General features: G+C 33.2%; 1 protein-coding gene across 2 annotated transcripts in view; it reads left to right on the top strand.

The window, feature by feature from the left end:
* The first annotated feature begins 4648 nt into the window (after positions 1-4648).
* Positions 4649-26311, top strand: part of LOC132707383 (adenylate cyclase type 2-like) — a 359565-nt gene continuing 337902 nt past the window's right edge. For both annotated transcript variants that reach the window (XM_060679222.1, XM_060679223.1), the window contains exon 1: positions 4649-4851. In XM_060679222.1, the coding sequence (XP_060535205.1) occupies positions 4839-4851 (13 nt within the window). In that variant the 5' untranslated portion in view covers positions 4649-4838. The remainder of the gene's footprint in view (positions 4852-26311) is intronic.

A 26311-nucleotide genomic window follows, 5' to 3' on the forward strand; every position in this document is an offset into this window, starting at 1 on the left:
TCCTCCTTTCATGGGTTTCTTGAGTTTTGCGAACACGAAAAAGTCGCAGGGGGCCATATCCAGCGAGTATGGTGCCTGACGCATGAATCTGGTTTTGTTTTTGGCCAAAAAGTTAGACACAATCAACGACGAGTGATCATGAATTGTTTTCCCACAATTGCCGACGTTTTCTTCGTATTGCTTTTTGCAAACGGCGCATAACTTGAACAAAAACTACGATACTCCGTACGATCTTGTGGTAAGAATTCTTGATGTACTACGCCATGATGATCAAAGAAAACAGTAAGCAAAACCCATTTGATCGATGTGCCTTTTTCGGTATTGATTCTGTGTTCTTCAATTGGGACTACTGGGTTTTGGTTTCGACATCATACCCGTATACCTATGATTCGTCCCCAGTTACGACCTTTTTGAGCATATCAAGACCATTGACATTCAAAATAAATAAGAACTAAAAGTTCAGATTTTCACGAAATTATATATTATGACATGACAATTGTTTCGACAACACCGTGTCTTTATCAAATTTGATAAAGACACGGTGTTGTCGAAACAATTGTCATGTTATAATATATAATTTCGTGAAAATCTGAACCTTTACTTCTTATTTATTTTGATAAATGGATTTTCATCAAGTAAAAGCCACCTCAGTTCAACCATTGACATTGTTTAACAAGCTCTTGGACGATGCTTCTTCGACGGTCTTTTTGTTCAAAATTAAACAGTTTCGGAACAAATTTTGCTGCTACACGTTTTATTCCCAAAACTTCGAAAATAATTGCATGGCACGAGCCATGCCATACCATGCCATGCAATAGAGATTCCGAGGTCTTCAGCCACTTATCTTCACACCATTGTTTTATTTCTTCAACGTTTTGATCAGTTATTGACTTGTTGGAACATCTCGTACCACTTATAAACATTTTTTTTGCTCAAAGTAGATAAAGTGTTCTGCAGCACTGTATTCTATTTTATATATGTCGAAGATCGAATGTTCGTAGCCAGCTCAATTACAAAAGTCACTTTACTTTTTGAACACACCTCGTATATTTATTTGCATATTGCGTTTTGAGAGATATAAGTGGTTTTACATAAATTAGAAATGTGGGCACTATATCTTATTGACCATCCATTAGCACTCCTAAGTTTTTTGCTTCATTTGTAAATTGAAGATCTTCATTTTCCAATTGAATTTTATTTGATCACACAATAAATTATAGCATAGAAGGATATAATTTGTGTTTTTTTTTAATTTAGCTCAAGATTGTATTTTTCACTATGTTGGGAAAGACTTTTAAGATTTAAACTAAGATGAACTTCGATAATATAATATTTAATTGAGTTAAATGAGTGTAAGAGCTGGGTGTCATCAGTATACGAATGAATTTGAGATAATTCCACCTCCTTAGACATATCAAATATGTACAGGAGATACAAGAGGTCCAAGAATCGAACCCTGTGGGACTCTCCAAGCAAAGCAAAGTGCTTTAATTTATCACGCAATAACTCATGTTCCACGCAATCGAATACCTTTGAAAAGTCATGCAGTATCGTTGAAACATTTTTATCAATTTTTTTTATTATTAGATCATTAATATGCAGTAAAGCAGTAATCGTGCTATGATTTGGCCGAAAACGTAACTGGTTTGATGGGACTATATTATGTCTAGCTGTATACGAAAGTACTTGTAGATGAACAAGCTTCTCCAACACCTTGTTAAACACAGGTAATAGGCTGATTGGTCTAAGATCATTGACGCCGAATGGAGAAGCTACCTTATATATGCAAAGTATATATCGTAAGTATCCATTCTCTAAACAAACATTTATCGCTCACTGGGAGCAATAATGGCACATATAAAAAAAAGCTAGTTTTAGTTAATGGTACAACAACAGTACCGGTTATCGAGATGTTATACCTATTCCAAAGAAAAAGTTATCTCACTTAATGTATTTGCTAAATAGTATTGCTATTAAAATACGCCACAGTCCCTTATAATGTGCATTGAAAGGGGTACTTTTTGTTTATTTCCCAAAAACCAGGTCAGTTGGTTGCTGCTTTTACTTTGGGAAAGCTTAGCTTTTGTTTACGTCCCATGATAATTCTTGTTTCTCATAATTTTAAGAAAATAAGCTCTCTACCAAAAACTATAGGTCCTTTTTATAAAACTTCTGGATTCCTCCTGCCTAGGTTTATGTTTAGTCGAACTAGCTAACGTTTCGCCAATCATCGTGTTAGCATCTTAAGAGCTTGACTGAAACTGGCTCGTATTTTACTCCGTACCTGCTTACATATTTTTTGATGAGGGCGGAGCTAAGTGAGGGGGATGTGAGGTGTGATTTTCTATTGATAAGAATATCTAAAAATGGGAGGTTGTTCTTAGTTTGTTATTGTAATTCAATATTAGGGTGTATAGAGTTTAAATGTCTAAGAAAATCTACGGTAGCGGTTTTAGATGGAAGGTGTCGAGAGTTTTCTTCTCAAAGGCTTCCACAAATATATTCGCGATGATCGTGATAGCGGAGAACCCATAGCTGTTCCCTACTTATGTTCAACAAAATATATTCCAGACAAGCATTTTTCAATTAGGTTGAGAAGGTTTGGTTCCAGATTCTAGGATTTTAATATATCTGAAATGATGGTGAGACAGTGGCGTGCATTACACATAGGCAAAAAAGCATTGTCTACCCTTTCGTTTATTCAAGACAAACATAAATTGAAAATCTATTTATCTAACAACGCTCATTCATTACGTAAGACATACCTAATTAAAATGACCTACATATTTTTATTTTTCTAAATAGTAAGTTAGTATAGTCTTTATTACGGTTGAAAAGCCGGAAACATCATACAAAACAAACGCCACCTGTTCAACGTCTTATTATTACCTAAAAAACGCATCCCATTATTCAAAGTCGAACACACGGACAAAGCTTAACATTACATTTAAATGGGCAAGCAAAAGCAGTGCGTTACTGCAAGCAAGCACACACGAAAGCAGTCGGGACCGTCCGATCCGTCGGATGCACTGCGATACCGCGGTCCGCCGCATGCGGTATAGCCAATGCCGATGTTATTACAGAACTATGTAAGAAACGGTCCCACGTTATTTTAGGCAAACGATCAATTTTATGATGTTTTATCAAGATGTGTATTATGTAGAAAATTAGAAATTTGGTTGCAAGTCATCTGCATATTGTTTCCAAATGATTTCATTTACTATTTTATTTGACTGCAAAATCATTCTGCCATAAAATATATTAGGCAGTGTTAATTGGAAATCTGGCAATATTGTGTACGATATTGTTTTTGTTTTGGCATTCGCAAGTCGCTAATCGGCGTAATCGCTAAGAAATTAGAAATTATGATTGAATAATAGAGGGATTATTCGTTTTGTTGGTTTTTGGCGTGATGTCTAATGAAAGGTAAACATGTCGGAGTGTGAGTGCAGTGCTGATGTGAATTGCATTAAAAAACTGAAGACTTTGGCATCGTTCAGCAGCAAAAGTTTTGTTGAAAAACAAAAAGTTATAGAAGTGTTTAGTATGTTAAGTAAATTTTATAATATATCCACGTACATTGTACATAATAATGTATTGCGTTGTGCTGTATGTAATATATGCGTTTCTTTTGAGTTTTTCGTTTTTTTGGTTCTGTTGTCTACTATACGCTCTATTTTTTATGTCCTTTAGCAGGTACAGCGTAAATGCGAGTCAGTTTCAATCTCCGAAGAAGCCAACAGAATAATTAGCAAGTTCGACTAAACAAAAACCGACGCAGGAGGAATCCAGAAGTTTTATGAAAAGCATTGCAGTAGCTTGTGGAATTTCCTTGAAAAACTCTAGGTCCGTTGTTTTTACTGTTTACGACTTGTATCAAAAACTATAGGTCGGTTGTTTTTTAGTTAGTAGCTTTTCAATTTTTTTTATAGTTATTGTATACATACCAAAATTTTTGTTTTACTAATTTCCACTTTGTTTTTTTAAAAGTTAGATAGCTACCTGCCGTATTATATTTTTATACATATTTTTATAATAAAATTACTTACTGTTTTATTGAGAATTTTTCTATCAAAATAAAAGAAATCAAAAAATATATATCAGTATATAATTATAGTTAATAATTATTAATTTTGTAATAGGTAGGAGAGTTATCCCAATATTTCTGTTTTTATTTTGCTAAACCACTGATTTTCTCGGAACTATTATTTTGTAATATGATTCACTACATAATGTAATAATAAGAAATATATTTCGTACCCACACCTTTTTTTCTTTCATTTAAAACTAACCTAATGTTGCACTTAAAGTACTTGGTACATTTTCGAAATTAAATTAGTATAGCAAAACAAAACAGAGAAACAAAGGCGAATCGACATTAAACCGGCAATTTAGAAATGCGCCCGACATAATAAAATTCTCCTCAGCTCTATCACAACGACGCTAAGTGACAAATTAAAAGAAAACATTCAAGTCGAGATTCCGTCGTCTGATTAGTATCGAATTAAGTCGTTAAAGTCGATTAAATTAAGGCAATTTTTCTTTCCGATCTTCTCGTTCTTCTTCGGCGAATCAAAGTTGGCGCAACTAATTCCGCGCGTTCGGACGCTTCTCGCTGAATATCCACCAGTTGATTGCCGGCCGGCGCCGGTTGTACACTACGTCGTCGGGAAAACGCGTCGCGACGCTCACCTTCCGATATTTTGCGGAAACTTTTCCGCCAACTTTTGCGCTCACGCTGCCACAGGTCACGGTGTTGGTTTGCTTTTTTGGGTTGCGGCTTTTGATCTGTCGGATTTGGTTCGATTTCGAAGACAGAGAGCCGACAACCGCAGACAATGGTCGACCAAGGTAAGAAAACATTTTGTGCAAACTTCACCGTTTCTTCAGTTGCGAAAACGCTTCATTACCAGAAACACAAGTTTATCTGGGGTCTGTTTGTATACTATCCGCAAAAACTGGCTCGAAGTTGTTGAAAAGGCCCCCTTAAAGTTAGTCTCGTTTAAAATGTATATCCCAGGATATTCCCAAAATTTTCCTGTAGTTAATTACCTAATTCAATGCCCTTTTTTGCCATCAAAATTAAACTTTAAGATCCCATATCCCCACAGCTTTTTACAGTGCAGAATCCATTTTTTAGCCGCGAGTTTGTTGGTTGTGAATAATAAATAAATAAATAAATAAAAATTTAGTTTAATTTAATTTTAAAAACGAAGGTAGCTCGATGCAAATATTTGTATGTTTCCATATTATATTAATGAGGCGTTATTCGATTTTTTTTTAAATCGCTGTCTTTTTTTATTATGGAGAGTTTTGTCTTTCTACTAAAACATTTCTTATATATAAATGAGACTTATAGTTTATTGATATTGCATACAATTAATCACAAATTTCTGGAAAATATTCAGTTTCTTAATAATAACGAAGCACATGTAGAAAATTAATTGCCAAAATTTTTCCACAATATTGATTGATTGATCTCATTTTGACTTAAATACTACCAATTCGTGTAGCGCGCAATTTGAAGGCCTTTTTGGAATGAAGTAAAATTATTTTCTTAGAAAAAAATAAAAAATATTAAAATAAACTATATGAGAACTCTCTCTATTAAAAATGTAACAAAATAAAGGAAAGAAACAATAAACTAGAAATTCAAAAAATATTAAATCAACAGACGGTAGTATATGTACCGTACCGTGGATTTAAAAATTGCACATTTCAATTAAAAAAATCATAATTTACGATAAATTTTAACTCTAAATATGGTTGCCACAGTAGGCAAAAATTGCACATGAAAACATGTTTCCGAAAATTTTTAAAAAATCGTTGTCTCTTTTTTGTTATGGCAAGTTTTGTATTTCTATGAAAATATTTCCAAAGCAACTTTTTACATAGAATTATACACTTTTTTAATTATTTTCCAAAAATAAAATGATTTCTTGTGAAGGATATTCTGTATATTTTTGACATAAACTTAAAAATGACCTTCCAAAAATTTGGCATACTTGATATTTTGCTCGAGTATTCTTGTTAAGACTAGAAATAAGGAACCACTTGGACCATGCAGTTTACTGGTACTGTGTGGCGTGTATGTTTAGAGTTAGGTGTTGCTAGTCTTGTTCGTGTCTTTAACTTTCGTGCTGACGTTGTAGAATTCTTTTTAACCAATTGAAATAAGAAATTTGGCCCCTAAAATTATGGACAATGATTTTTTAAGAATACACATCGGCAAATAGAGAAAGAATAAAAATGTTGTTTTTCTTTAAAATAAAAATGCTAAACTCCTAATTGAAATAAAAATATTTATATTCTCCGCAAAAATATTTGGGGTTATTCTAATTTATAAAGGCCCATTGTCGAGAAAAACTGCATTAATTGTGAAAGAAATAGAAAATATAAATTAAAATTATAGTTTACTGATATAGTTTACTGATATTAATCACAAATTCCCGGAAAAATATTCAGTATCGTAATAATAACGAAGCACATGTAGAGAATTAATTTGTAACACTAACGTGATTATTATTATTATTATTGTTATTATATAATATTGATTGATTGATCTCATTTTGACTTAAATACTACCAGCTGGTGTAGAGTGGAAATTGAAGGCCCTTTTCAATTACGAAAATTAATAAAAACAAAACTTCTTTGATTTGAAGTAAATAAAACTTAATAAATATATAAAATAAAAATAATAAAAAAATAGAAATAACAAAATATAGGTTATAAATTATTTATATAAAAATTTACACAAATTTTAACTCTAAGTATGGTTGTCACAGTAGGCAAGTTTTGTTTTGTTTTGCTCGATTCTCATGTAAAACACAGTGATATTAGAGTAATGAGGTTTTATTCGAAAAGGTTTAAAAAATCGCTGTCACTTTATTGCTACGGGAAGTTTTGTGTTTCTACGAAAGTATTTCCAAAGCATTGAGAACGAGCATTGGGACCTTTTCAGTACAGGGTAGGTTTAGGGATCAGATTCAAGCAAGCATGACATAACATAGCATAGCTTAAGTTAGTTATTTATTTTTCTCTCCTTGACTGGTGTGATTGCAGCCTAAGCTTCTACTTTTAGTTTTTACTTTTGTACCAATCTGAAATTTAAGTGTGCATTTTTCTTATGTTTCATGTAGAAAATAAAGTAAATAAAGTACCTTAAACTTTATAAATAAATAAAATAAAATAAAATTTCTAAATATACTTAAATTTTTAGAAAATTGAGATACCTTTAAAATAAATTAAAATTATTTTCTTAAAAACAAATACGCAATATTAAAATATGAAAAAAACCGAAATAAGAATAAAAGTTTTAATATAAACGATATGAGAACCCTATTAAAAAATGTAAGAAAATACAAGCAAGAAACAATAAACTAGCAATTTAATATTTAATAAATCCAAGGGAGTTGGGTGAGACATAGTAGTTTAGGTACCGCCGAAACAAGATTACATGAACATAATCCAAAGACCGAAATAACAAAGATTATATGTTATAAATTAGTTATTAGCAATTACCCAATTAGTATTACCCATAGTGAGTACTGGGCGAGTGAAAAATGATCATTTTGAGATGAGCCACGGTCCATTATAGCATAAAGCGACTGGTCGGACATATAAATTGCGAATAATACCTGCCTTGTTAGTCGCAGCAGAACGGTTAATCAACTCAACCGCAATATTGTCCGGTATGAGCCTATGTGCCTTTCCTGTGTAACGAAGTGTTAACTTACACTTATACCCGAAAAATAAGCAACCAAACCGAATCATAGTGTTTTATAAAGTTACATCCATTTATACACTATTAATCGCAAGAATTAAAATATCGCTTCCCTATATTGAGAAAAAAAGCGTTTTTAAATTCACAAGAAATCACCTTGAAATAAATTACAAATACAATGTAAGTAGCGATGTTCTTTTTTCATATATTTCATGTATTGCGTAGAGGGTTTGCTGTCATGTGACTTTTACCACCCAATAGAACCAAGCCACCATTAGCACAGAACGTGGAATGTATAAGTTTAGGGTTGACCGATCGGCTGACGCATACACAAGAGGAAGTCAAAGACAAGCTTATCACACTTTTTTTTGTATCTAGAAATGCAGCAAGCTTCTGCTTTGTATTGATTATATTCGAATTTATCAAAGTCAAAAGCACGTAATGTGTAATGTGGATTTTGTGAGGCAAATTTCATTTAAATTGGGACTGGTAGTGACGTGGATTGTTTTCTTTGTCAAACACGTTATTACTAATGGAAGATGAATGCAATAAGAGATTGTTTATCTTCGTTTCTCGGGGTTTCCATCTATTTTGATTGTTTAATGCCAAATCGTTTGTTATCGTGTACTTTGTCAACCATTTCAATCGTTTATCCTTACTTATTTTGTATTTCTTGTATTTTCTTGTTGAACAGAGACCCCGGTCTCTGAGTCTCTTCCTGTTAACATCTCAAATGGATCGTATAACTTTAGAAGAGACAATTTTCGTGCATTGTATAGCAGGTTCTTAGAGATTAGACAAAAGGTGGTACTTTTTGGAGGAGTATTCACATGTTAATAGTATTTTAAAATAAACTGTTTTTCGTAATAAAAAGTGATACACACCATATACCGTTCGAGTCTAAACTGACTTATAATACATATTTGGCGCGTATTGCGAATTCCATTGTTACTAATCATAACGTATTCTTGACCAATGTAAAGGTAATAATAATAAAACATTTGACAGTCTTAGGTTATGTATGATTTTTTGCCAAATCAATCTTGTAGTGTTTAGAGTCCAAAACTTTAAGGAGGAAGACTTATTAAGTGTTTGTATTAAGCTTTTGTCTGTCCCCTATTATCAATATATAACGGGATTTTGAAATGCTAAACTGCTCCAGCCTTCTGGTAGTTGCCTAGGGTTTGGTTCGACTAGGGCTAGAGTATTTAAGACTGAGTCCACTTCCAATCATTTGTGCTCTTTTAGCTTGTCATATCGATTTCCTTTTTTGTATCTCTATCAATATAAACAATATAAAACAAAAAAATCAGTATTTTGGTAGTCCTGTCTACTGATGTTGTCGTCATAGTTCAATTTAAAAAGAAAGTTTATTTATACGTATATACGTGTGTTTTTAAAATATTTTTTCTAATGCCACAGTTTTCTAAGCGACAGTAGAAAATACTTAAATGTTTTGAATTTTTTACAAATATTTAAGGGAAATATTGTTTCATTACCAAATAACACATATAACGGTAGCCAAAGTCTTTAAGCAACAAGAACAGCTTATTCATTGTGCAAATCAGCACGAGGAAGATAAGAATCCCCAATACTAGCCGTTTTTTCCTTATTGTACTTCTGTATTACGTGCTTACTATTCCAGTTTAGATTCTGTGGTTTAGATCGAGGGACAATTCTACGTTCATTCGTGAACTTTTTAACCCCATTTGTAAGAGTTACGATTAAAATTATGAACGTGTTGTATAAACCGAGCCTAAACCTCGTCGAACGTTACAGGGATATCGAAAAAATTTATTTTACTTAGGCAGTTCTTCATAATAAATGATCCCCCCAGAGTTGTTTATTTCCACAACACTAATTTTACTGAAAGACGGATTTAGACTAAATATTTAAGTTTTGTTTATTATCCTTTCGACTTTGAACATTTGAATGGTTTGAAAATATTGATCGTACGAACCGTTAATTAATACGCCGAAATGTTATGCCGAGTTAAAACATGTGAATTTGATTGCGCGGTCGCCAATCAAAATTATCGCGAATTTTTACGACGCTCTCGGGGTTATCCGCAACACTTTCTGGTTTATAGATGAGCCGGTCTTAAGTGAACATTTGCCCGAATCGAATGTATACGTGAAAAAGTTATGATGTAATCCCGAAATTTAAAAAACGCGTTGGCAAAATTTCGGTTAATAAATTTTCGGTTATTTCTGGAAAAAAATCCGTTGAATACCGGGCCTGTCTAAATTGGACGATAAATTGGAAGAATAATTGGCAACATGTGTCCGCGGACGCGGCATTTGTTTTAATTATAGTGTTTCGTTAGACGAGTCAGAGTCCGCCGGACGAATAGAATGCCCATACAAAGATGATTTTTTTTAGGCTTGCGAATTTTTTGTTTCGAATTCCTAGCAATCCAATTTACTGTTACTATTTAATATATTCCTTGGTTAGTTTTGGTTAACAATTTACGATGACAATTGGCAATTGACATTGACGTTTGATGAGATCTGTCAAACGTCAAATAAATAATTCTTTTGTTGTAACTTGTAACTCACTGAACAAATCTTTCCAAACGGAATCAAAACGCATAAGTTTTTAGTACTATTTGCAAGATTTTTTTTTCAAAACCTTGAATGCAATTAAGGTTTCGCCGTAATATGGACTAAAATGTTTTACTAAAATAGTAAATGAGTGTAAAAAATAACGAAATATGAAGTTTCTTACATGGTACTTGTTATTCTCAATTTGTCTTAATGCAGAAAACTATTAAGGAGGTTAATAATTTAAATTTTAAATGCCAATTAAAATAGCATTTTAAGTAACCATGATAATAATAATGATTTTATTTAGTACTTAATATTCGTTCGTCTTGGCTCAGGATTACTGATCACTTAGGAAATTAAGTGAGACTGTCTTTTTAAACGTCTCTCTATGTCTTTCCCTCTTTCTCTTCCTCCCTTTCTCCTTCCGTCTCCCTCAACCTGTCTTTCCCTTTAAACGTCTAGAAGGGGATGTTTGAATAAACAGAAGGAGAGAAAAAAAAAAGGAATGCTTACTTGCTAGAGCTTAGCTTTATATCTCCCTAACCTAGCCCAACTTTTTATCAACATGTTTACAATGTTTAAGTATCCGAACATAATTTAGAAGTGAATTTCAGTTCTACAGAGAGATTCTGCAATACCATACGTAGAACTAATATACAAATTAAAAGAACTCCACTTCTTAGTTGTTTCCGAAGTAATCATGATGACCTGAAATAGTTGTTTCTATTATATATATTATTTATATATTATTTTTATATTATATATTATATTATTGTATTTATATATTATTTCTATTATATATACTTCTATTATATTAATCCCGTCAACATAAGTCAAATAATTCCAAAACCAGTAATTTTTTTGATTTTACAAAAATCAAAAAAATATCTTTGAGGTCTAATTTTTATCTAGCGTGTTAAATAATAAAAGAGACGGGCGTTTGGGGCTCCTGTTACAGAGCCCCTTCTTTTCTCAGGAATGGAAGTGTAAATTCCTCTTTTTCTATCTTCTGAAGTACTTAGGTAGGTAACTTTTAATATTCTTTTTGTTCTAGAAATTAGCGAAATTATCCCATATTCGGATTAATTATACCTCGATTGTCGACTATCATTGGCGTACTCGAACATTTCGAGCCCAACAAGCACGAATTTTGTTAATTACAATTCCATAATTTATGACACGATTAATATGGATAGCACTATATATACCTATGGGTATTTGCGCCCGATAAAAATGATATTAACTTACTAACAAAAATATTAGCTGATAATTGAGACAGATAAACGGTACGCCTTTCGTGTTAATTATCCTGTGAGCAACTTGGTTCGGTTAATCTGCGGCAATTAAACTTTTAGTACAAAAATTAAGTACGCATTACAAGCTCGGCTTTCCTGATATTTCATACTTAATCAATACCTTTTTTCGGCTTATTTCTAACGATAGTTCAGTTATTTCGAAAAACGTCTATATACTCTGCTCAGTTGCGAAAATATGGGGCTTTCAGAAGGTGGGTAATTATCAGTAATGGTGACATTGGTTATCCGGTAATATTGAAGGATTTAAAAACTACACTCACGTAAAAAAAAGATCTCATATTTTATTTTTAATCCAATTCTTAGCAAACAGTGGATAAGCTTTCTTGTCTTAATTTACATATTCAGCATTTCATGCCCATTAAGTTTTTGTTAAGAATCATTCTGTCCTTACATCCGTATCCGAAAAGCTGCAAAACTCGCTGTAGACATATATGGAGAAAATTTTTGATTTGAATCGTAGTTTACATATCTTGGTCAACCGGCTCATGTTATCTAAAAGCATAAACTTTTCGGAATATATGTATTAAAAAGAACAAATATTCAAATATGCATTTTTATTATAGGAAAAATTAATGTGAAATGTTTCTTTATAATTAAACCCGTTCTTAAGAAATCCTATAAGTGTTCACCTATACCACAGACCTATTTGAATAAACCTAAATGAAATAAAAATAAATGTAATAAAGTTTTCCATTCATTGATACTTACATAGGAAGTTGCAAAACATAAAATATAAATCATAAAAATCTTACCGTGACAATATGTTATTTGCGATTATAAAAAAATATGATAGAATTTATAATTCCTGACAGTACCTGAAGCTTTTTTGCAATATACCTCAAATTGATCTGTCAAAGAAATGTAGCCTCCAACTTCGTGAATTCTGTAGGTACAAAACAATAATTTGTAGTTTTTACAAAACTTCTGGTTTCCCCCTGCGTCGGTTTTTGCTGAGTCGAACTTGTAAACGTTTTGCCAATCATCCTGTTGGCTTCTTCAGAGCTTGACTCAAACTGGCTCGCACTTTACTCTGTACCTGCTTATATATTGTTTGAGGTGGGCGGAGCTAAATGACGGGCATAAACACCATTTCGTGACAGGTAAAGACCTGAGTTGCGGTTAAAATTGTTAGGTTGTTTATAGATTTCTATAGACTCTAGGATTTTTCGTTGGTAGAAGAATTGATTACATGCAAGAATTTTAGTTTTATCGTATAAAATTTTATCTCCGATTTCGTGATTACGTTTGGGAGTTTATTTGTCTTAGTCTCAACGCTCTTTCATGATCTTTGAGACTAGTTGATATTTTTAGTCCAGTCTGTATTCTTTGTCGTATATGCCTGGAATGCTGTAAACTCCTGGCATCTCAAATGGATTTTTGTCTTTCGATTGAAGATGAGAGATTTTTGGGAAAGTGGTAAATCTGGTTTTGACGTTATATATGAAAGGACAACAGTGGCAAGTGTGGGATTGCTTTCGGTTTCATTGCTATTGGAAGGTTGTGGTGAAGTGTATTTTGCCATGAATCGCTTAATACCTTTAATTTGGAAATTATTAGAGAGAAAAGCAGAGGTAAGGTCGTTTTACAGGAGTTTAGAGCATTCCATGCATATGCGGTAAAGAATACGTTCGGGTGACCGGACGAAAAATATCAACTAGGCTCAAAGAAGATGAAAGAGCCTTAAGACTAAGACAAATAAATTCATCAGCAGTTGCTGAACAGAATAACGAAACCGGGAATACAATTTTATTCGATAAAAATAAAATTCTTACGTGTAATCAATTCTTCCACCAACGAAAAATCCGACAGTCTGCAGAAATCTATAAACTTAACAATCTTAACTGCGACTCAGGTCCTGACCTGTCATCAATATGGGAATCAGTCATCCGGTGTTGATGCTCCTCATTTAGCTCCGCCCCCCCTCAAACAATATATAAGCAGGCGCAGAGTAAAATGCGAACCAGTTTCAGTCAAACTTTGTGGAAACCAACTGGATGATTGGCGAAACGTCAGCAAGTTCGACTCAGGAAAAACCGACGCAGGAGGAGTCCAGAAAATTTGTAAAAATTATTACAGTAGCCTGTGGAAGTTTCTTTGAAAAATTAAGAATAATTTGTTTTTATAAATATTAAATTTTCTTTCACTGTTGGGTTAGAAAAGAGAGTTTTTGCATTTATTAGAGCATTGGTTTAGATCTTCGATAATTTGTTTATCTAGTACACGTTTAAAGTTCACGGCATAAAGTATAGCAGCCGCAAACCAAATTCCCTAGAGAGTTAATGCTGGTTGTGGTCGTAACTGAGTATTTAGGCAATTCTCTTAAAAAAATGAACACGTGGAGCTACTTTTATAAATATTTCTTTTTACCTAATTAATTAAATAATTTAGCAATGTAAACGGGTTCTTTATAATGGGTGTTTTTTTTCGATGTATAGAACTTTAAGTTGGTTTTACTGTTCAAGGTGGCGACCGATTTAACAGTTGTCAAGTGATTTATTCTCAGTTTGCTTTGGCAATTCATCGTGAATAGACTCACGCCTGAACAACGCTAGCAAATAGTGCAATTTTATTTCAAAAATAATGGTTCTGTGCTGAATACGTATCGCGCACTACGTCCATTTTATCGTCGACAAAATCGTCCATCAGAGCAGTTAATTCGATTAACCATGGAACGTTTTGGCACCACGTTTACTCTTATTGATAACTCGCATCCCCAGAGACGCCGTACGGTGCGTACAGAAGAAGCTATTGCTGCTGTAGAGCGTAGCATTGAGGAAGACCCGAATGAGTCCGCCATCGAGCACAGGGATTGGATCTGTCTCTATCCACTTTATGGAAGATTTTGCGGAAGGATCTTGGTTTACTTGTTTACAAAATCCAACTCGTGCAAGAATTGAAGCCAAACGATCATTAAGTAAGGCGTAGATTCGTCGAATGGGCCCAAAACGAGATTGCCGTTGTTCCCGATTTTCATAAGCGAAATTTGTTTAGCGATGAAGCGCATTTCTGATTGAATGGCTACGTCAACAAACAAAACTGCCGCATTTGGAGCGAAGCTAATCATCAATCCACCGTTACATCCAGAAAAACTGACTGTTTGGTGCGCTTTATGGGCTGGTGGAATCATTGGTCCGTACTTCTTCAAAAACGATGATGGCCAGAACGTTACAGTCAATGGTGATCGGTATAGAGCTATGATTACTAACTCTTTCATTCCTGAATTGAATAACCATGATGTCCAGGAGATGTGCTTTCAACAAGACGGCGCAACATGTCACACAGCTCGTGCCACAATTGATTTATTGAAAGACACGTTTGGTGACCGCCTAATTTCATGTTTTGGACCTGTGAATTGACCTCCAAGATCTTGTGATTTAACACCGCTAGACTACTTTCTGTGGGGCTATGTAAAGTCGTTGGTCTATGCGGATACGCCACAAACGCTTGACCATTTGGAAGACAATATTCGCCGTGTAATTGCCGATATATGGCCACAAATATTGGAAAAGTCATCGAAAATTGGAAGTTCAGATTGGCGGTCATATGCCAGAAATCATATTTAAAATGTAATGCCACAAGATTATGATAAATTGGTTAAGGCTTTCGCGGCCCGTTGATAAGCTATTATCTTCATTCGGGTTTAAAGGCCGTCGTCGATTGGAATTACTTCCTAACGTTTCGCTAGGACGAGTGGCGAGCTTCTTCAGAGGTCCTTCCATCTCCGATGTTGGACGTAGACTGACGATTTCTCCTGCGCAGGTTGTATTTGTGCCGATTGGTGGAGGGCGGGGCTTGTTCCGCTTCGGTTGGTCTCGGGATATCGATCGGTACTGCTCGGGCGTTCCTAAGGATCGGGTTCCAGATTTGGTTGAGTCTAAGGGTCTCCTCCTTTCGGTTGAAATTGTGTGGGTGTTTTTGAATCTCAATGGCTTCCCTGACTAGTCTGTTGTGATAGCCGTTGACCGATGCTAGTAACTTACAGCGCTCAAAGTGTATCCTGTGTTCCCCGCTGCCCAGTGCGTGTTCAGCCACTGCAGACTTCTCTGTATGTCCTAGCCTGCAGCTTGCTTTATGCTCCTTAAGTCTCGTTCCCATTGATCTCTTGGTAGTTCCGATGTCCGGGAGTCTACCGCATTCCGTGTTCATGCGGAAAGGTCTACGTGTTCGAAAATTGAGTTTGGACACTTGGAGGGAAGATTCAACGTGCTTAGTTTTCATCGGCATAAGCTGGTATTTTACGCTGGTATTTTAGTGTTATCGTTTAGCCACAAATCGACTTTTTTATTCTCGGCCCCAATACCTCTAATTTACAGAACTTACGGAAAAACAAGTGGAAATGCAGGCCAGCATTATTAACCTGTAGACGACGTGCACTAAATTTTTCAAAGCAGTATGCTACAAATTAAAAAAGTGAAAAAATGTCATAAGTCAATGCAATAACATGTTTAAGTAACATAAATACATTTTTCCACTTCCGTCTGTAAAATGCCTAATTACACACCGATCTGGCGTGCGGGAAGCGTCACTTTACCACGACGCACGGGTTTGGGAGTGATCGGATATTTTCCGAGATATTTCCCACTCCTTGAATATTAATATTTGTCAATTCTGACGGTCATGTCAGTGAACGTATTCGTGTTGTTTTGCGAAAACGTACAAAAAACTAACTAACTAACTATTTAAGTCACTCGTTTATTAAACACTCGCTTTGCTGCGCTCCGCTCGCGGCACTTGTTGCAAAATATGCCATTAACATTTACGAAAATAAAAAGTTATAATAATAATCGTTAATTTAACAGTATACAACGCTAATTATAATGTTTATTTTTAAACATTTTCTTGTACATTTTAAAAAATGCTGTCGAGCACAATGATTTCGCAATCGTTTATTATTTTTTATCGTAGATCATTGATATCTGTTATATGTGTTTTTTTCCTAAAATTTGATTGTGTAAAATTACTCTCAGTTGCTCATCACCTTCATACGGTACTTGAACCAGTGAACATGAAATGGCAGAAGATCATTTTCATGCAAAACTTCCCACACTGAGCAGCAAGTTTTCTCGTACACGTTGACGGGACATTTTGTAGTATTCTTTCTTTTCTTGAAGCGGTTCTTTTATAAATTGGTCGCCCTTTATTTATATTATCAGGTTTGAATGATCTTCATTCACCAAGTATGTTGATGAATGTCTTAGCAGATGGAATGTTTCTATTGAGATAAGCCTCTTGATCACTAAGTCCTGTTAGGTAAAATCATATTTACAGGTGAAATTCGAGCCGAGAATAAAAAATCGAGTTGTGGCTAAACGATAACACTTATCGACTTAAAACAAAAGTAACAATTTTCTGTTCTGTTTTGCAATATCAGTCTGAATAAATAAAATACAGGAAATATAAAAACAATGTTTTAGGTAATGTACCCTCTAGTGACAGATTTCTGAAACCCTTTTATTTTGTAACGATGATATTTAAAAAAAATTGAATTGTGACAAGCTATAACTCGGAAAATCTTACGATATAGAATTTTTGTCACATGACTTACTAACATTATTTTACCATCCTAAAGCTTTCCCTCAAGTTTCCGAACTCAATTTCCGAACACCCTTCATACTGCTACTATGTTTTTAAGTACTGAATATTGCACTAGGCGAAGATGAAAATTATTAAGTTTTTAAATGGGAAAATGTATGACAGGGGAGTAACATATCCAAAAAAGGTAAATAAAATAATTGGGTTGATCAAGGTTTTACAATGTTAAAGCCCGCGTTGTCCTTCAATATGCACAAAAGCTGGCGCTGTTGTTAAAGATTCACGTATAATTACAAAAGTATTGCAAGAAAAAAACTCGCAGAAATAAGCTAAACGTGATAACCTCTAAAACTGTTAAAAAAATAAACATGAAAATTAGTACCTAATTATTTGTTACTAGTATTAGTGTTTTAAAATTAGGGTACATAAATATTCGTATACAGTGTACTAAAAAATTTTAAAAATTGGCCAAAAATAAAAAAAAGAGATTTCCGATTTTACTAAATATTAACTCGCAGCATATTTTTTCTCGCACCTGAATTTAGTTATAAAGCGCTATAAAACAAACAAAACAATAAATAGTAGACTCTGGTTTCTGATACGTGCATGCCGCTACAGTCTTGGCCAACTTTATAGACCGCGTTTAAAAATAGCGCGCGTGATATTAAATTTATTTTTCATACATTTATTTTATTGATATATATTTTTACAGTACGGTGTTGTTTTCGCTCGGGCGATGATGCTGAACCGACCCACCGCAATGTTTACAATTTGTTGCTACATGCAGAAATTCTCGTCATTAATTTTCGATTAGTTTTGAACACGCAAAAATTTAGGATTGTTTGATATCTGGATGCCGTCGCTGTCGCTACATTTAAGTAAATATATAATTTTTAACTTTACGTTTTTTTTTTACATGGAAGTGCTAAAATGGAAAAAAATGGAAAAAGGAAATGACACCGTTTGGTATTTTATTTACATTACCATTGAAAGCAAAAGCATGATATTTTTACCCATTTCTAAGATACCAGAAATTAACATTTATTCTTTTAAATATATTACAACGTGCAAATTTTTTTAGCTAATCACTAAAAATTTCCTCTGGCAAGGTAATGCAGCCCTCGTTCCGTGATCAGCAAGGTCACCAGACTTGAACAATTAATATAGTTTAAAATATTCTGCAGAAACGCACTAGCCCGAGCATTTTAAAATCGTTTTAACAGGTTTTTCCTTATTCGTTTCGAGAGACCAGCGGTCTATTTCACGCGCAAATGTTTTACACTGGTGTTGGATAGCGGCTACGTGTTTACATGAGTAAACATGAGACGACGTCAGTTCAATTTACTCGTTGGTAATTGTCGTTTTCGTAGATGTACTTGGAAAATTGTCCTTGCGCTTGTCTCTTTTTGCGTGGATGACAAACTAGTGAGAGTAGAACATTAGGAAAATAAAAGCTCTTAAAGCAAATAGAAAAACAAAAGTAATGAATGGATGGTTAGTGTACAAAAATTAATGGTTTTTGCTAAAGACTACATAGTTTGTCTCTTTGGCATCTGCTTTAGGATGATTTTATCTTTATGTATTATATTAATTAGTTATATTATTATAGTTTATATATATATATATATATATATATATATATATATATATATATATATATATATATATATATATATATATATATATATATATATATATATATATATATATATATATATATATATATATATATATATATATATATATATATATATATATATATATATATATAATATATATTAACTATATTAATTAACTTTTAACATGATTGTTTCAGGAGATGATGGTGATGAGGATGATTGTTCATTGAGATTTTGCTTAAGTTTTTCGTGTCGGTTTTTGAGTTTACAGCATTTTTGTTTTTTTTTATTTCGATCATTTCCAATATTTCCCGTTTTTTTGTGTTGTTTTCGCTTTTTAAGATCTCAGTTCTATCAAAATAATCAAACTCTCTGATCCGGATTTCAGGAAAACAGCAATCGAAAAAACCAAACTGTCACTCAAACTAAATAATTATCCCGAAACTCTAAGATACAGCTCTAAGATACAAACAAGATAAAATCATCCTAAAGCAGATGCCAAAGAGACAAACTATGTAGTCCGTTCGATGTTATGGTCACTCCTAAGTACTTATAATACTGGTTTGTATGTTTAAGAGTTTCCACATCAGTGTGTTAATTTTGTCTGTTTATTCCAATACTCATGTACTGGGTTTTCTCCATATTTATTTCCAGGCCGCATTCTTCTGCAAGCATTCTAAACATATAGTTTATATCGTCTTCATCTTCTGCTAATATTAATTGATCATCTACAAATAATAGACTGTCCATCATTACACCCATTGTACTGCATTTTCGTTTCCATTCCTTTAAGGCCTTAACTATGTCATCAAAAATTCTTCAGAAGTTTGTTTTCCAATTTTTACTAAGCTTTTCGTGTTATGATAGAACCCTTTCACTGAGTTTATGTACATCACTGGTACTTCTTTTCCTTTGATCATATGCCTTTTTGGGATCTAAATATAAGGTGTAATTCTCTCGAGCAAGCTATAGTTTTTTCGGATAGTTGTTTCAGGCAAAAAATGTTATCGACGCAGGATCGTCCCGCCTTTTGCCTTCTATACGATTTTTCAATAAACGTCCATGTAGTCTACCAATAGAATATGTTATACACTTATCCTCCTGAAGTTTTTGCATAAATTTTTGTTTCCTTTCTTATGAATCGAGCTTATATGAGCTAATTTCTAGTAATCCGGATTTTTTTCCCTTTTCAGGTATGTATTAACCTATGACAGCCGAGAGAGACGCATTTAACAGTTCTACCGCTATTCCTCCAGGACCCGATGCTTTATTATTTTTCATAAATCTCAATACATATTCTACTTCTGTCTGGGTGTACCCTGGTTCTTTCTCATACGTTATGCTTTTCAATTCATTTCGGATTTCTGTTAGTAGTTCCTGATAATTGGCTTTCCATCTAATTATTCCAATAGGGTCTATTATTTTTGTCTCCTTGTTGTTGGTCTTAAGAGATTTTAGAGTTTCTCAAGCCTGCCTTGATTCCGAGCTTTCTATTTTCTGTCAATTTAATTGCATTTATTTTCCCATGACTGATTTTTGGCTTTCTTTATTTTTTGCTTCACTTCGTATTTCATTCTGTCGTAATATGCTTTGTCTTGGTCAAAATAAATAAGAACCAAAAGTTCAGATTTTCACGGAATTATATATTTTCACATGACAATTGTTTCGACAACACCGTGGTGTCTTTATCAAATCATCAAAACATCAAATCATCAAAACAATTGTCATGTCAAAATATATAATTTCGTGAAAATCTGAACTTTTAGTTCGTATTTATTTTGATAAATGGATTTTCATCAAGTAAAAGCCTCCTCAGTTCAATATTTGTCTTGGTAGTCATTTGTAGTCAAAAAATTTAAATAGGCTCGTTTCGTTTCCTCCAATAATTCTTCTAATTCTGTTGACCACTAGGAATCGTTTCTGTTTTTGCAATTTCTATGCTTCTGACCTAACGCTTCTTTCGACGCCTCCTGGAGGAACTTTTCAGTTTGTTATATTTGTTTTCTATGTCTTGTTCTTCAAGTCGTAACTTATACAAGAACACCGTGGATTCGTCTTTTAAGCATTCTATATTGTATATATAGTATATAGTGACGTGCATTTTTATTTTCTACTTCTGAGTTATCTCCAAGATGTTTGTGTCTTTCTAAAATTGTGCCAGTTACCAGAAAATGGTCTGAACTGCATACTGCTCCTCTTTTAACTTTCACGTCATACTATTTAATTGCGGACTTTTGATTTACTACCATATAGCGAATTATTGATTTCACTCCCTTCGTTTGTTGTATTTATGGACGTTCTTGTTTGGAAAAAACCCATTTAATACTATTAATTTATATTGACCACATATTTCAATAAGTCTTAGGCTGTTGTCGTTTACTGTCGCTTCTCCGTGTCTTCCAACGATGTTGTTTGAAATTTTACTTCTTAATATTTCTTACATTATTTAAGAGGAACGCTAAAGGTTCAAATAATTCCTCTTTTTCTAACACGCTGGCATCATCTGTAGGTGCGTATACTCAGATGATTATTATTCTCTGAGCCGAGATCTTCAGTTCCACTTTAATCAGTCTTTCACTAACTGGTCGCCAATTTTGAATGTATTTTTGCAGTTTTTTATTTATGGCTATCGATATACCTGCTTTGGCTCGGTTCTCTTTTTCTACGCCGCTGTAGAAGTGAATGAAGTTATTTCTATTTTCATTTCCATTTGCTTTTTTCTTTGTCTCACTGAGGGTAACAATGTCCAATATTTGTACTGATTCCTTGAACATTCCAAAACTCAATTACATTTTCCGTTGCGTATGTCGTTTATCATGTTTTCCATTCTGATTCCGAGGCTTTTGGTTGAGATTTTTAACAGTAGGTTTGTTTCCCTACTCCTTTCTCCTAGCTTGGGACCGGCAAAAGCATCTTCCAGCTACTCAATCCACCTTCCGATGCTGCAGGCGGAGTTGTTCTAATAATAGAACTCAATATATAAAGCACTATTTTCGTGAATATCTGCGAAAGATTTATCTAAAATTATCAACGAATTTTGTTTGGTCGAATTCTTCTGATACATAGTCTAAATTTTCGTCCTGCCAAGAAGAAACTTTTCTTTTTTTCGTTGTATCTCCTACGTTTTGAACTATTACAGGTATTTTTATCTTTTCATTATTCCCTTCTTGAGTATCTAAAATATTTATTGAATAGTTTATTATTATTATATTATAATTATATCTTTAAATTATTTGTAACACTTCTACCTCCGTTTGTAGTTTGCGCAGGTTCTTCGGCCGCAACTACAATTAGAGGAAATTCAATCTCTTGCTGATTAATCTGTAAATTGGGTTGCACTAATATAGCTGGTGGGGGTTGGCTTTGGTGAGTCAACTGCACCTATAATATTTCGTGTATCATATCTTGTTTGTAACTATTGCTGTTTGGAGAATAGTTACTTGGAGATGCAGTAATTTCAAACCTATAACGATAATTTGATTGCAATTTGAAAATTTGAATCAATTTCTTTTTGGGTCTCAGGTTATTTTCAATTGCCGATGTATTATTTTCTCCATTTTCAAATTTACTGCTCTTAGAGCAAAGTTATGGTGCAACTTTTTCCCTCGCATTGTATGGGAGCGTACTACGAGTCGGTAAATTTAAAATCAAAATTTCTCTCAATTTATTTTTCTACAACCTAGCGCAAAAAGCAAGCACAAGATGACATTTTGTTAAGGCGCTTGTAGTTAGTTATTCACGTACCTGTTAATTGTTTACTAAATTATCGTAAATTGTTTTACAATTTACAATTTCACTGCAGACAGCACCAAAACCACAATTACAGCGTAAAACCACCGTTACATATGGAAAAATGGAATCAGTTTACTATGCAAAATCGGCATAATTTTGTATGCTAAAGTACAGCCCCATAACTACAGCGTATGATTGGAGTTCAGCGATAAATGGTCCAAATGGAAAATCTGTACACCTGTAGCTGCCATTAATTTTCACATAATCGCCCGAAACTATCCTTAAGTATACTCTTTTCTAAGAAACTACTTTCAGACTACCCCTGCAAATTTCGACAGATTACACTTCACAATCCGGTAGGGTTTTACGTAAATGTAAAAAAAAATCGCGTTGAAAAATAGGAACAATAGGATCAACACAATTAAATTTAACAAAATAAATAAGAATTAAAAGTTCAGATTTTCACGAAATTATATACATTCACCTGACAATTGTTTCGACAACACCGTGTCTTTATCAAATGTAATATTTACAAACTACCTGCTACTATATATACCGAAAAATGACCAAAAAACCTTAATTATTGTTGTTGCGAGAATTTACGGCTACAATCCGTCCATTGTAGATAAAATTATAAATAAAAAACAAATACAGACAACAGTAAATTCTATTTATCCAAAACCTACTACAGAACACGAACAATTTAAAACAATTACATACATAGGAGAACCTAATGAAAAAGTTTCAAAACATTTGTCAAAATGTGGTTTAAAAATAGCTTTCAGAACTAACAACACAATAGGAAAATATTTAAAAAACAATAACTAAGGTTTTATGGTCATTTTTCGATATATATATATATATATATATATATATATATATATATATATATATATATATATATATATATATATATATATATATATATATATATATATATATATATATATATATATATATATATATATATATGTATATATATATATATATATATATGTATATATATATATATATATATATATATATATATATATATATATATATATATATATATATACAGTGTGTCCAAGATAAGGATGCACAGCATGGGGATCTCGGAAACTATAAGAGATACAGTGTCGGTTAAATTAGACAAAAGTTGCGCATTTTGATACCGAACAAGATCCCGTTTTACAAATTTGAAAATTCCAAGCCGTTCCGGAAATATCCGAGAAAAACCGAAATATTGCGATTTCGTTTTTATTATTTTTTAAAGCTATTTGAAAAGATATGAAAAAACGGAAAACACTTTTCCATTGGCACTTTTTAATCTCTCCAAATTGACGTTAACAAATTTTCATTACAGCGTTTCGATTCCATGGAACCACCATCAACTTTGATTTTTATTATGGGACGGAAAAAAAGTACACACAGTATTAGGTTGTGCTTTTCATTGCGAATTCAACGATGTACGATACAATACGGTTACTTATGTTTTTATCCAGAAAAATGGCTTTTTAATACATTTCTAGTATTTTATTGTAGTAGGCCATGAGATCCGAACGATGAAAGGCAAAAGAAAATGGTTGACAAGTTCGAGTTAATGTGTTTATTTATTTACTAACTCTAACTGTTCATTTAACATAACAACTAAATCCAACAAGTTAATGAAAAACAAATTCTATAACAAATGTTCGAATAAATGACCTCCATTTTCTAGGCATAAGTACGCCCGTCTCACGGTAGACTCCAAAACACGACTTAACATTTCAGGAGTAATTTTATTAAACGCTGCTCGTACTAATTGACGTAATTGTTCCTCGTTGTCAAAACATTCTTTGAATACCTCATTTTTTATGTAGCCCCATAAGAAAAAGTCCAAGGGAGTTAAGTCCGGGGACCTTGGAGGCCAAGGTGTTTCACTGTAAGTCCCAATGTATTTTCCATCAAACCGTTCAGTTAAATATTGGCGAACTTCTCTGGAGTTATGGGCTGGGGCACCATCTTGTTGGAACCAGCAGCCTTGCACAGCGCCTAGCGGTAAATCATCTAAGGCATCTTCTAAATCGTGCCTCCAGATGTCAAGGTACCGCTCGGAAGTTAAGGAATTATTATAGAAAATAGGGCCTATAATCTTGCTACCAAAAATCCCACACCAAATATTAAACCCAAAGCGAACTTGATGTCTGGATAGTCTATTAACACGTGGATTTTGTTGCGACCAATAGTGTGTATTGCGCCTGTTATAAATACCGTTATTGGTCACCATACTTTCATCAGACCAAATCACTTTATATGGAAAATTAAAACTCTCATCACACATCCTGGTATACCACTCACAAAAATGTCTACGTCGTTCGTCGTCACCCGGTTTTAATCCTTGACATATTCTGAATTTGTAAGGCTTAAATTCATTTTTCCTTAAAATAAACTGAGCTGTAGATTTAGCTACCCCATTCTGGTCTTCAATTTCTCTGGTAGAAGTTTGTGGATTTTCGATAACAGATTGTAGAACAATGTATTGGTTTTCTTCATTGGAAGGTTTTTGTCGGGATAATGCAGGCTTCTTAAATGATCCATATTCTTTCAGATTAAATAACAAACGCCGAAAAATACTCTTGTCAGGTTGTCTCCGCTCTGGGTATTTGTTAGAATACATACGCTCGGCTTCCACACAATTTCTTTGGCATCAGATGTAGCAAGACAGCATATCACATTTTTCTTCGTTTGTAAAATTACCTCCCTCCATTGTAGAACAAAATAAATTAGAAAAAGACAACAACAATAAAAATACAAAAACAATAACTAAAGGAATAAACTTATGATCGACTGATAACAAAGACAAATAACATTAATGTGTCATTGAAATTGACTGGATGTCATTTTGTCATGGCCTACTCCATTTAAATGCTGAAATGTATTAAAAATCCATTTTTCTGGATAAAAACATAAGTAACCGTATTGTATCGTACATCGTTGAATTCGCAATGAAAAGCACAACCTAATACTGTGTGTACTTTTTTTCCGTCCCATAAGAAAAATCAAAGTTGATGGTGGTTCCATGGAATCGAAACGCTGTAATGAAAATTTGTTAACGTCAATTTGGAGAGATTAAAAAGTGCCAATGGAAAAATGTTTTCCGTTTTTTCATATCTTTTCAAATAGCTTTAAAAAATAATAAAAACGAAATCGCAATATTTCGGTTTTTCTCGGATATTTCCGGAACGGCTTGGAATTTTCAAATTTGTAAAACGGGATCTTGTTCGGTATCAAAATGCGCAACTTTTGTCTAATTTAACCGACACTGTATCTCTTATAGTTTCCGAGATCCCCATGCTGTGCATCCTTATCTTGGACACACTATATATATATATATATATATATATATATATATATATATATATATATATATATATATATATATATATATATATATATATATATAGTAACAGGTAGTTTGTAAATATTACATTTGATAAAGAAAGGGTGTTTTCGAAACAAATGTCATGTCAAAATATATAATTTCGTGAAAATCTGAACTTTTAGTTCTTATTTATTTTGATAAATGGATTTTCATCAAGCAAAAGTCACCTCAGTTCAATAGCAAAATTTTTAAAGAACAATGAAACGAAGTGTCCAAAATCTCAAAAATCACTTGTCTACAGGTTTAAATGCCGATTTTGCACTAAAATTTATATTGGACAAACAGTAAGATCCTCCAAGAAACGCATTAACGAACATAAAAGAGGGTTTACTTAAATACAAAAAAAAAACACATTTTTGGCTACAATTTCGATATTTTACATACAGCCACAAAAAGTAGAAAATTAAATATATTTGGAAGCCATGGAGATTGCTTAACTA

Source organism: Cylas formicarius, unplaced genomic scaffold (genome assembly GCF_029955315.1).
Source record: "Cylas formicarius isolate icCylForm1 unplaced genomic scaffold, icCylForm1.1 PGA_scaffold_9__14_contigs__length_23061073, whole genome shotgun sequence".
Lineage (NCBI taxonomy): Eukaryota > Metazoa > Arthropoda > Insecta > Coleoptera > Brentidae > Cylas > Cylas formicarius.